Source organism: Leptodactylus fuscus, chromosome 8, assembly GCF_031893055.1.
Source record: "Leptodactylus fuscus isolate aLepFus1 chromosome 8, aLepFus1.hap2, whole genome shotgun sequence".
Classification (NCBI taxonomy): domain Eukaryota; kingdom Metazoa; phylum Chordata; class Amphibia; order Anura; family Leptodactylidae; genus Leptodactylus; species Leptodactylus fuscus.
In genome coordinates, this window is record NC_134272.1 from 54,602,521 (window position 1) to 54,615,726 (window position 13,206).

The 13,206-nt window shown below is 42.4% G+C and overlaps 1 protein-coding gene across 1 annotated transcript; it reads right to left on the reverse strand.

Annotated features, from left to right (window-relative positions):
* Positions 1-234: 234 nt before the first annotated feature.
* DEXI (Dexi homolog) lies at positions 235-11,949 on the reverse strand. The gene is made up of 2 exons (XM_075284991.1): positions 11,308-11,949; positions 235-1,016 (listed from the first exon to the last, which is right to left on the reverse strand). Exon 1 carries the CDS (start codon positions 11,680-11,682, stop codon positions 11,476-11,478), a length of 207 nt encoding a protein of 68 aa, XP_075141092.1. The 5' UTR covers positions 11,683-11,949; the 3' UTR covers positions 235-1,016; positions 11,308-11,475.
* Between the last annotated feature and the right edge of the window lie 1,257 nt (positions 11,950-13,206).

Sequence of the window (13,206 nt, forward strand, 5' to 3'; positions counted from 1 at the left end):
AGTAATAAACCTAAGCTAGAATACAGTAGAAGAAAGTATAAACAGCAAGATCAGACTACACAAGGTTTGCTTGTTGTCTGTTACCATGAAGATGTTTGCACAGATACTGTAGCAACAAAACTATAGAAAAAAAATGTACAGTTAACAACGTGTATTGCCAAGTTGCTCCAATTTTCATTTTTAGAGGCACTGAGACAATGAAAAAGATGAACACGAAGATGGAAATAGCCTTTAAGTGTGAAATTATATTACTATATATATGTTTATTGCTGATATTTACTAATAAAATACAAATTATTCCAAAGTTTTGCTTTCAAATAAAATATTAGGTTTGTCAATTTCAAGAAGCGTCCAATTTTTTTTAATATTTTGAAAAATATAGACTGTTGAACTAACTATACAAGTTGCTTGCCCTTTAAGTCAGGACCGAAAATATACTCTAAGATGTGTTAGTTACACAGGAAGACTTCTAAAGCCAGCAGCATACCCCAGTCCAGTAACTCTAGCATCTTCCTATTTGATTTAGTACTGGGTATACCAATAATCTGCTGATGAGACTGGTAATGTGTATGATGCCGCCACATTTAGAAGAGTACAGTATGCTAGACCGTAAGGCACACTGTATTAGATTCAAGCCCTGGGTTACAAAATACCTTATGGCGTAACGCTGTCTTGTAAACATATCCTATATATACTTGATACCACCCAACAAATTGGGAGATGCTGTCACATTATATACCGAGAACCAGAGGCCTGAAATCTGACAATGACCAAAAGACCAATTCTTCACCTATGTGAAGGCCAAGTTCAGAGTAACTCTTCCACACCCCATGGCACTGTTGTAGCTGCTGGAGGAACATGTAGAGGACATTGGTTAGTAAAAAGGCTTAATGCAAATTATGTTTCATCCGCTCCATGATCCACATTAGTCTTAACCTCGTGAGAAGTTCTTTATTTTTGCCACTTTTCTCAAGGTTCTCCTTATAAACCACATAGGTCCATCTGCAGCTCCTAAACTGGGGAATAAGAGAGGGTAGTTAGAATATATGATAGGACATTCCGACTTTCTATCATTCTAGGTTGTCATAGCCACAAAATAGGACATTTATGAAATATCCACAGATTATAAAGGTGTGATAAATGCAGGCCCCACATCTATGCCAATAACAGAGGACCCCTCCCCCCATCTGACAAGGTAGCCCCCACATCTAAGCCACAAATAAGAATAGAAAGGTGACTTCATTTCAGCACGTTTGCTTAACTGATTCTGTATGTCCAATAGAGCAGAATGGAGAGAGCAGCCTTGTCTCCATTCTATCCTTATCTTGTTGAGGAAAACCACCTTATTAGGTCCAAAAAGCAGAAGATACTAAAAGTCTAAGATATGAATACTTCCAAAATGTATTTGTACCAACAACCTCTTCCATGTGTACGAATACTTCATACTCACTCCCACCGAAGCACTGCTCTATTATATATGTTTTATTACATAGCAGAGCCAACAACATGTGCCCCCTTCTATTTACACCACTGGTCCTCCCCCGGAAGATTAGAGTCAACTCTGAAGACTGTCCAGACTCTTAAAGGACAACAATTGTTAGACTCACAGGGGCAGATTTATTAAGACTGATATATCATACGCCAATCTTAATGAAGGCCATGACTGTTGTAGGAAGGAAGTGATTTATGAAGAGGCTCTGACTCCTTCATAAATCAGGTGCATGTCCCTGCGCCAGAATGGAGATCCATGACAGGTAGGAGGAAATGGCGTAGACTTCCCATATAACTCATGAATCTGTTTAGCCGAGGTGTCCCCAGCTCATCCTGCTACATCCACATTCTTATAATGTGGTGAGGACAAGGATTGTGGCACACATTTGGTGCAAAAAATGGCCTTGAACCAAAGGTGCGCCAGAATATTGATAAATCTCCCCCATTGTTCCTATAAAAGTCTGCAGTAAATATTCTTACAGCCAGTCTCACAATACATCCAATATACAGCTGGATTTCGATGCTGGGATTTGCTTTGTCTATTAGGACTCGTTCACATCTGCGCCCCAATCTCTGTTTTGCAGGTTTCCATTTCCTGCCCGAAACTGGACAGGAGACGGAAACCTGCAGTCATTTTTCAAACCCATTCATTTGAATGGGTTTGGAAAGTATCCGGCTGTGAGCGCCTTGTGCTCTCCACGGCGAAACCGTTTTTTTTTAACCGGACACAAACTCGGACATGCAGGACTTTGTGTCCAGTTAAAAAAAAAAAAAAAAAACGGTTTCACCCCGGAGAGCATGAAACTCTCACCGGCGCTCACAGCCGGACATGGTCTGCCAGGTTTCCGTCTTCTGTCGGCAGTAGACGGAAACCTGAAAACGGAAATCGGGCGTAGGTGAGAACCCAGCGTTAGTCAGAAAAACATCCATGATAGAGGGTGAGATTTTCTATTACTTTCCTGACATCATCTCCTTGTGTCACTGCGGTGAGTAGGCAGCGGTGGTCTGACATTTGGTGTCACCTATAGCAGACTACCATTTTATCTCTTGTGATAGATGTGCGGGATGTATCTGTTACTTTGTATTCAGTTTACTTCACTATTAAGTCTATTTATTACATGTGTACTTACAGTCCTATGAAAAAGTTTGGGCACCCCTATGAATCTTAATCATTTTTAGTTCTAAATATTTTGGTGTTTGCAGCAGCCATTTCAGTTTGATATATCTAATAACTGATGGACACAGTAATATTTCAGGATTGAAATGAGGTTTATTGTACTAACAGAAAATGTGCAATATGCATTAAACCAAAATTTGACCGGTGCAAAAGTATGGGCACCCTTATCATTTTATTGATTTGAATACTCCTAACTACTTTTTACTGACTTACTGAAGCACAAAATTGGTTTTGTAACCTCAGTGAGCTTTGAACTTCATAGCCAGGTGTATCCAATCATGAGAAAAGGTATTTAAGGTGACCAATTGCAAGTTGTTCTACTATTTGAATCTCCTCTGAAGAGTGGCATCATGGGCTACTCAAAACAACTCTCAAATGATCTGAAAACAAAGATTGTTCAACATAGTTGTTCAGCGGAAGGATACAAAAAGCTGTCTCAGAGATTTAACCTGTCAGTTTCCACTGTGAGGAACATAGTAAGGAAATGGAAGACCACAGGGACAGTTCTTGTTAAGCCCAGAAGTGGCAGGCCAAGAAAAATATCAGAAAGGCAGAGAAGAAGAATGGTGAGAACAGTCAAGGACAATCCACAGACCACCTCCAAAGAGCTGCAGCATCATCTTGCTGAAGATGGTTTCACTGTGCATCTGTCAACAATACAGCGCACTTTGCACAATCAGAAGCTGTATGGAAGAGTGATGAGAAAGAAGCCGTTTCTGCAAGCACGCCACAAACAGAGTCGCCTGAGGTATGCAAAAGCACATTTGGACAAGCCAGCTTCATTTTGGAAGAAGGTCCTGTGGACTGATGAAACAAGATTGAGTTGTTTGGTCATACAAAAAGGCGTTATGCATGGCGTCCAAAAAAAACAGCAGTCCAAGAAAAACACTTGCTACCCACTGTAAAATTTGGTGGAGGTTCCATCATGCTTTGGGGCTGTGTGGCCAATGCCGGCACCGGGAATCTTGTTAAAGTTGAGAGTCGCATGGATTCCACTCAGTATCAGCAGATTCTTGAGAATAATGTTCAAGAATCAGTGACGAAGTTGAAGTTACGCCAGGGATGGATATTTCAGCAAGACAATGATCCAAAACACCGCTCCAAATCCTCAGGCATTCATGCAGAGGAACAATTACAATGTTCTGGAATGGCCATCCCAGTCCCCAGACCTGAATATCATTGAACATCTGTGGGATGATTTGAAGCGGGCTGTCCATGCTCGGCGACCATCAAACTTAACTGAACGCAAATTATTTTGTAAAGAGGAATGGTCCAAAATCCCTTCATCCAGGATCCAGGAACTGATTAAAAGCTACAGGAAGCGACTAGAGGCTGTTATCTTTGCAAAAGGAGAATCTACTAAACATTAATGTCACTTTTCTGTTGAGGTGCCCATACTTTTGCACCGGTCAAATTTTGGTTTCATGCATATTGCACATTTTCTGTTAGTACAATAAACCTCATTTCAATCCTGAAATATTACTGTGTCCATCAGTTATTAGATATATCAAACTGAAATGGCTGTTGCCTACACCAAAATATTTAGAACTAAAAATGATTAAGATTAATAGGGGTGCCCAAACTTTTTCATAGGACTGTAAATTGTTCAAACTATTTTTTTCACTTATTGTACATGCGTTCTTATATTTATCGATTTAGGCTATTTTGTCTTATTTTGTGGCTCAGTATATATTAGTAGTTATTTCTTTTGTACTGATAAATCTTCAGGTATATTGCAGTATGCCAAGAAACAAGAAAGCTGTGGCTAGATGAATTAATGGTTACTTGGTTGGTTAAAAGGGTTGTACCATAAACAATATTTATCTGTAGGATTGGAATAAATTGACGATTGGTGAGAATCCACTGAGACCAGGAGATGTTTTACCCTCATTGTGGGTACAGCTGCGGGAATACTATACTTTGGTTATCTCTGGCTCTTCCATTGTTGTGAATGGAGGTTGGGACACATCTGTGTTCAGCAGGCGTTTGGCTGCTTTTCCTGCAGCTACATTCACAATAGAGGTTAAACACCTCTGTTCTCAGGATTGAATTAATTTATGGTTAGAGGATAAATATATTTGTGGAATGACCCCTTTAACAACTACAATTCCATACGTCATTACTTTTGTCCCAATATGGGCTTGAGCAGCCTTTATTCCCCATTTTTGATCACTGTCCTTACTATCTTTTCATATATCAGTAACATTTATGTATAGAAATGATGTATCTTCATGATCAATAATGAATAGCTGATGTTAAGACCTTTATATGAGATATTTTCATGTCCCAATGCATCTGTACACTTTATGGCCCTCAGATCCAAGCTACTATATTTCCATATTTCCTAATTCCATTGGCCGTTGCAATCTCTGATGTCCCACTGCTGCCATGCTGACTCCACCAACAAACCACCCCAATGCTATTATGACCCCTCAGCTGGTGCTAAAATCATCATCCTTAAAAACCAGGAAAAGGATGAATCTATGCCAGTCTACCCTAGAATTTCCTGCCCTCATCTGCTGAATGAACAGGAACTGTAAACCACTGGGTGCCAGGTAATGTAACTATATTAATGCATTTCCCAGTTATGTCACAGAGGACGCGCCGCATAGAACAATACCAGCTGATGTTGGCAAATGGGCAGTAGAAGGGTTCCTGAATTAATAATGAATAAAGTGACTGCACCTTCTGCAGTGTGCTGCTGACAGTCATAATGTAAAAGTATGGTCAGACATTGACTCAGATTCAAGGAGACGCCAGATCAGCCATGCTGATGCTGGTGCTGATTCAGAAGATGCCCTTACAACAACATCTCCCCCTGAAAAGCAACACAGTACAGCAGTTTATAGTTGGCATCAGTGGGCTGAAACTAAAATGTATGAAAATATCAGTATTCTTGAATTAGTGCAGCAGGTTAATAATGAAGATATATCAGCACAGCAGGTTAATAATGAAGATATATCAGCACACAAGATGTTAACAGCAAGAAACGGGATGCGGTAAATTTAAAGGGGTCTGTCAGCAGGGAATTGGAAACCTAATCCCAATACCTTGTAGAGGAGATTCTGCACTTTCCAAACATGCCCCTATTATTCAGCTTTAGAGCCTCATTTTAATGCGCAAATGACAACTGTAGAATCACCTCTACAAGGTACTTAGATTAGGTTTATAACCAATTTACTGCTGACAGATTCCCATTAATGAGGACCTTTCATGTCATCCTCGATGTGTGGTACTATATACCGCTAGAAAGCCAGCAGTGCACTGAATTCAGCACACTGTTGGCTTACCCAGAATACGCTACAGGAGATATAGGTGCCATTCATTTCGGCACTGATATCTCCCCACTGTCAGAAGGGTTGTCAGAATTTCTTGGACCCTTAGGGCTCGTTCACACGGGGCAAGTTGGCAGTGGATTTTTCCGCAGAATCCGCTGCTCCCATTGACTTCAATGGGAGCCACTCACTTCTTTTTTCCGCTAGCTAGTAGAGGAAAAAAGAATTGAGCTGCCCTGAATCAGCCACGGCGTCTGGCTGAGCCTTGCTACGGACGCTACGGCGCAAGGCTCTGGCCCATTCATTTGGGCCTAATCCATCGCGGAATGCCACGACGGGATGCCAGTGCACTGCACAGCCACGAAGGAATATGTACACACGGAACCCCATGTGAACTAGCCCTTACAATCCTGACAGCACTGAGTCTCCTTCAGATTTTCTCCTCTGCTGCTTCAGTCCATCTGGCTGTGCAGGAAACTGTAGCCTGCTTTATAATACCACCCAGAAGATGTGAGTCTTGGAAGCCTTAACACCCGTAAAAAAAGGTTCTATTAAAAGTACCTGTCATCCAATATACCACATAGCTGTTACATCACATTTTGCAAATTGGTCGATAACGTCTAATAATAACTTTATGTATCTCAGCAACACGGTCGATGCTGAGCCACAGACCTGCCACGGGAATATCAGCATATATAACTATGCATTCAATATGAACTTGCTGTCTACCATCAAAATCCTTCCCAACACATTTTTATGAAATGACATTACTTTGCTGAATCATTCCTTCTAGCTTATAGGAATCCTTCACTGTAATGAAATGGTGGCTAAGTGGCTGGAGGCCAGAGTGGGTGCAACTTTTGTTTCTGTGCAGCAAATGCTCAGGATAGTAGAAAGGACATCCAACAAGGTCACCAGAAACAACCGCCAACACTCTACAACACCCCATATTTCAGCTTCTTGCTCAATTTTGAGTCTCATATGTGGTAGGGGAGAGTAAAATACTGGGGCTATCTCATACCAGTTTTTTGGATGTGAACAGAGGTTGCAAAGTTGCAGACCTTTTCTGTCCAGCTCTTTTAGATGCACACTGTAATAGCGTATCCAAACAGATACAAATATACAGATATAAAGTAGCTTTAGACAAGTGTTGTGTTTTCCTGGATGACCCAGCAATACCATTTTCACAATGGTGATGCTTCAGGTAAAGTGAACACCCGCTGCTGGGTATCTCTTATTATAAATGGACCTCATTAAAAGTGCAAAACCTTTAAAGCTAAGTTCCCACGTAGCCTTCAACGGCAAAAAAAGCGCTACGGGAAAAATCGTCGTGGCCACATGGGACCCCTAAGCCAATCTTGGACTTTAGGTTGCAAAGTTTGCATTTTTTATGCATTTGTATTTGCAGGATGACTTTTCAGGCTCCAATTTGGGGTACATATGCCATTTTAATTTTTTTATTTTTTTATTATTTTTGGACAAATGTTCAATTCGAACCCCAATTACAAAAGAATAAAAATTTTTTTTGCAATCTCCCGCAGTTTGTTGCTCGCCTAAAAGTAAAGTTGCCAGGACCAGGAGATAGGGTCTCAAATATGAGAATGCACGTTTCTTTGGATAATATAGTACATTAGTTTGTGCTATTACATTGCATTTTAAGTAAAATATAGATAAACACATGGGGCCGGGCAGCACGGTCTGGGGTTAGGTTTACACAGTGTTTTTTTTCTGCTGATGAACAGTGCATGGTTTTTAATTGCAGTTCAGGGCAACACGTTACATCTCACCTGTATGGTAAATCAGAGATGTTCTATTAGGCTCCGTTCCCACGGAGTAACGCGCCGGTCATTTAGACACAGAAACACGTGTCAGAGCAAAGCGCTTCAGAACAGATCCAATTGACTTCAATGGGTGCCGGCTTATGCGCGCTGCCCATTGAAATCAATGGGTTATAAAGCCTCCCCTTGATTTCAATGTGTTGCGCGCGTAAGCCGGAACCCATTGAAATCAATGGGATCTGTTTTGAAGCACCTCGCTCTGACATGTGTTTACGTGTCTAAATGAGCGGTGCGTTACTCCATGGAAACGGAGCTGTAAACTCCTGACATCTGCTGTAAGTGGATGTTGGGTCTATGGCAGAAACTAAGGAGCTGTATTATATATTGGAGAACTGGCACCAATGCCCATGATCAGTACCTGCACTGATCGCAGGAAATAACCCTAAAGATGCTTCAGTCATGTACCACCATCTTGATGATAATTGCTGCCCCTGAAATGAGATGTGCTGCTCTAACAACTGAGCGCCTACTGAAGGCCCACAGGCTTGTCATCAGTGTACTTATATTACAGGTTGTGAGAGACAGCCTGTAATAGAAGTGTATGGATTTTACATTAGCACTGCAATGCACTGTCATTTTTTCCAACTTCTCAGTACACTGTATGGAATATTAAACATTACCATCAAGAAGTATAACTTGTTCTGCAAAAATAAGGCCCTCAATTTTGAGCAGGAAAAATTAAAAAAATTATGGCTTTAAGAATGCGGAGATTAAAAAATGAAAACTCTCTGTAGAGGGGAGGGGTTAATGGTCATTGGTATACATGTCAGATGTATAGTAACACGTGCTACTCATTACTGCAATTAAAAATCACATGTACAGGTTTAAGGTACATTCAAGTGAATAATGGCCGTATGATGTCCATTTTTTTTTTTTAAAGGATGTCACACAGCAACATTAAATTCAATGTCAGTGAATGCAGTCTAATCACATGACAGATTACTTTAATGGTCCGTTCACTCAGATCATCAAAATACTGTATAGGTCATACCCTGCTGTTGGGCATTTTCATTGATATCTCCTTTGATATCTCCATACACTCAAATGAATGGGGGAATACATGAAAACGGCTGCCACTCAGGTGCAAGATGGCTATGAAAAATGTAAGTTTTGCACCTCAGTCATCCGAAAATTATAAAGACAGTAACTGTAGTCATGCAAGACTCGACAGAAAGTTGGACAAAGGTGGATTTTTGTGCAACTGTCCCATGGTATTCGTAGCATGTTGCATGCGGCACTATAGAAATGAATGGCTTTATTGTCACGCAACTTTAATACAATTTTAAGTCACGAGACAAATGTCTGTGTAGCCCTAACCTAAACCGAGTCATACATAGGTCAATGAGCGCTGTATACACAGCTATGGGCACCGCCATGATGCTGCTCCAACCTGACCTGGAGGTCACATGATCCACTGGGATCAGACTCTGTTAGAGCTGCTGTGTCCTACACGACCCAGTCCAACTCTATAGCTATGGGCAGGAGGCTGTATTCCTCCTGCAACTGGGGCTAAATGTATCAGCCCCAGTTACAGGGGAAATAAGCTTCCCCCAGAAAAAAAAAGTGATCAGATGTTCCCAAAGGTCTATTATGATCTTATGGGGACATAATGTAAAAAATAAATAAATAAAGGGAATAGAAAAGTAAAAGAAATAAAAATAAAATGCTTTTTGCAAAAATAAGCAACGCTTTACAGGAGGGGAAAACAGCCTGGCTTTTTTTAAAGCTGTTTTTACAAAAAAAGCTCCAAAAAAAGCTTGGCAAGGTCCAAAAAAAGCTTCCTAATTAGGAAGCTTTTTTTCCCGATACCAAAATAAGCCACACGTTATTTACGTGTGAACTAACCCTTATTAGGCTGAGGCCCCACATTGCATAAACGCAACTTTTTTTGTTGTAGATTTTGCTGTGACCTTCTGATCCATCCACTCCTGCTTTCGGCTCAAAAAACCGCAGCAAAAACTGCAACAAAAAAAGCTGCGTTTCCGCAACATGGGACCTTAACCTCAAAAAGTTTTTTAGAAACACTTTGTGCTATTAAATAAAAAAGAAATTAAAAGGTGAAAAAAACAGACGTTTTCCCTCTTCTTTTGATTATATTTTAGAGGATATTAAAAAAAAATATTAAAACACATGCAAAAATAAAAACAACATAAGAATAAAATCCTATGTGTCACCGAAAAAAGATGTAGTAATTAGTTGGATAATCCAAATGATAAAAGTGTTATAACCCCCAAAACGAAACATACAAAAAAACGTAAATGTGTCTGGTCCTGAACCACAAACTGGCTCAGTACTGAATTGGTTAAGAGGCTTACTCACACGATCATCTCGCTGCACTGTCAGGCACCATGCATTAATTCTGTTTTAGGGTACAATAGCCTAGTAAGTTACCCCATACTGCTTACAAGAATGGCAGAAACTAGACAGAAAAAAGACTAATTGAAATCAAGCGATGGCATCTGATGTCAGAAAAATCCTACAGAAATCAGAAGAGAGGAGATAGAAACTCTTTACTATGTTCAACAAAATAGTGCAGCATAAAGGACACGGTGTCAGAAACCCAGCAACCCTATTAAAATCAGAGAGGTCCGCAGGTGTTTCCTAATGCTATTTAGGAATAGTAACACAGAAACATTGATGTTGTGCTCTTTTATTTTGGGGTATTATTTTGTAGATGCCTACAACAGTCATATAATAAAATTTGCAATATACCGTACTCATCTAACATTAGGTTTACATATGCTGTGTCCTATCTGACCTCAACAGGTCCTAAGAGACCCATTGACTATAATAATAAGCTGAACTCGCCAGATGAAAAAGTTGCTCTTGCAACATTTTTTCGACTGGTGATTTCTAACAGATCTCCCTGCGCAGATGTGAGTGTGCACTTACTTTAGTCATGTCCATAGACAAAGGTGGGTTGCAATTGGCAGATGGAGCATTGTGTTGTCTGAACATAGCAATGGGGGAGCACCAAGGGAGGAACTTGCATTTTTGAGGCTCTAAGCAAAACTATGTTTACCCCCTTCCCCCATACTAAGCCCCACACATAGCATGCTGCCCCCTTAATGAAACTGATGGTATGTAGTCAGTGTGAGCACCCCCTAAACTTTGGGGCCCCATGCAATGGTTTGGTGGGTAACAGTTTAACACCACCCCTGGGGTGACAAAAGTAAGTGAACAGTTACCGAACTTTATTACGATGCTTTTCTATAGGAATTCCCATCTTCCCTTAAAATAATTTTTAATAATGCAATAATTTGGAAGGAGTAACTTTAAGGGGGTACACACTGCAGGAACACTGCTGAGAGGTCCTGAGCTTTGTGACACTGGAGGACCTGTTGTGGAGAAGAAGTCCACCATTTACCCATAGCAACCAATCACATGCCAGCTTTCATTTTCCATCATACCGTGTATAAATAAGAGCTGCACTGTGATTGGCTACTCGGGTCCTCTGCACTAGTTTTCCCTGCGGAGGCCCAGGCAGTGACGCAGAGCGGTACCGGGCTGTGCGGCAGGAACTTACTGTGGGTTAGTCGGGCTGCCGTGCTCTGCTGCTCCGTACACAGGCGGCCATCCCGTCACCCGTGGCCGCAGCGGTGCAGGGGCCATTTTGGAGCAAGGAGAGACCAGTCCGTCCGTACAGAGTAATTTCCCAGGAGCCCCCGCACAGCGCCCGGCGCCGCCATCCTCACTAATCCAGATAGCCGTCCAACGCGTCAATGTCGCTCCCGGCGTCATACAAGAGGGAAGCAGGGTCTGAGAGCACTCCGAGCTCCGCTAGCGCCTGGTCCATGTCCTCTGGCAGGAAGACGATGCCCACGTTGAGGGCGATGTACTCCATCAGGAAGGCATAGTACAGGATCAGCACATTGACGAAGAACAAGCCCACGTAGAACATATAGGGAGGCTCATGCAGCGGCTGCCCCGGGGGATCCAGGTGTGCGGGGGTCGGGCACGGAGCCTGGCACTACTGGGCTACGGGCAGCATGAGCGCGGCACTGCGGAGCTCCTGACAGGGACGGGGTTAAAGGGTAGCGGAGCAGGCAGCCACCGGCTGTCCGGGAGCAGGCACACAGCCTGGCACTGCAGTGGGGTGATCCAGATGTTTACACCCACTGACAGGCAGCAGAGGATTACCCGGGGACTGTACACTTACAGGGGGCGGGACCTGCGGCACAGCATGGCCGGGGGGCGGGGCCTCAGCACAGAGGGAGCTTGTCAGGGGAAACTTATTAGCTCCGGTCAGGAGCTCTGCTGCTATGTAGTAATATAGTGTAATAGAGTGGGGGACAGGGCCAGCCTGTAGCAAGGAAGTATATATGTGTGTGTGTATATATATATATATATATATATATATATATATATATATATATATATACACTCACCGGCCACTTTATTAGGTACACCATGCTAGTAACGGGTTGGACCCCCTTTTGCCTTCAGAACTGCCTCAATTCTTCGTGGCATAGATTCAACAAGGTGCTGGAAGCATTCCTCAGAGATTTTGGTCCATATTGACATGATGGCATCACACAGTTGCCGCAGATTTGTCGGCTGCACATCCATGATGCGAATCTCCCGTTCCACCACATCCCAAAGATGCTCTATTGGATTGAGAACTGGTGACTGTGGAGGCCATTGGAGTACAGTGAACTCATTGTCATGTTCAAGAAACCAGTCTGAGATGATTCCAGCTTTATGACATGGCGCATTATCCTGCTGAAAGTAGCCATCAGATGTTGGGTACATTGTGGTCATAAAGGGATGGACATGGTCAGCAACAATACTCAGGTAGGCTTTGGCGTTGCAACGATGCTCAATTGGCACCAAGGGGCCCAAAGAGTGCCAAGAAAATATTCCCCACACCATGACACCACCACCAGCCTGAACCGTTGATACAAGGCAGGATGGATCCATGCTTTCATGTTGTTGACGCCAAATTCTGACCCTACCATCCGAATGTCACAGCAGAAATCGAGACTCATCAGACCAGGCAACGTTTTTCCAATCTTCAATTGTCCAATTTCGATGAGCTTGTGCAAATTGTAGCCTCAGTTTCCTGTTCTTAGCTGAAAGGAGTGGCACCCGGTGTGGTCTTCTGCTGCTGTAGCCCATCTGCCTCAAAGTTCGACGTACTGTGCGTTCAGAGATGCTCTTCTGGCTACCTTGGTTGTAACGGGTGGCTATTTGAGTCACTGTTGCCTTTCTATCAGCTCGAACCAGTCTGGCCATTCTCCTCTGACCTCTGGCATCAACAACGCATTTCCGCCCACAGAACTGCCGCTCACTGGATGTTTTTTCTTTTTCGGACCATTCTCTGTAAACCCTAGAGATGGTTGTGCGTGAAAATCCCAGTAGATCAGCAGTTTCTGAAATACTCAGACCAGCCCTTCTGGCACCAACAACCATGCCACGTTCAAAG

Coding starts and splice junctions, on each gene's coding strand:
- DEXI (XM_075284991.1), bottom strand. CDS start 11,682: ATGTTCTACGTGGGCTTGTTCTTCGTCAATGTGCTGATCCTGTACTAT.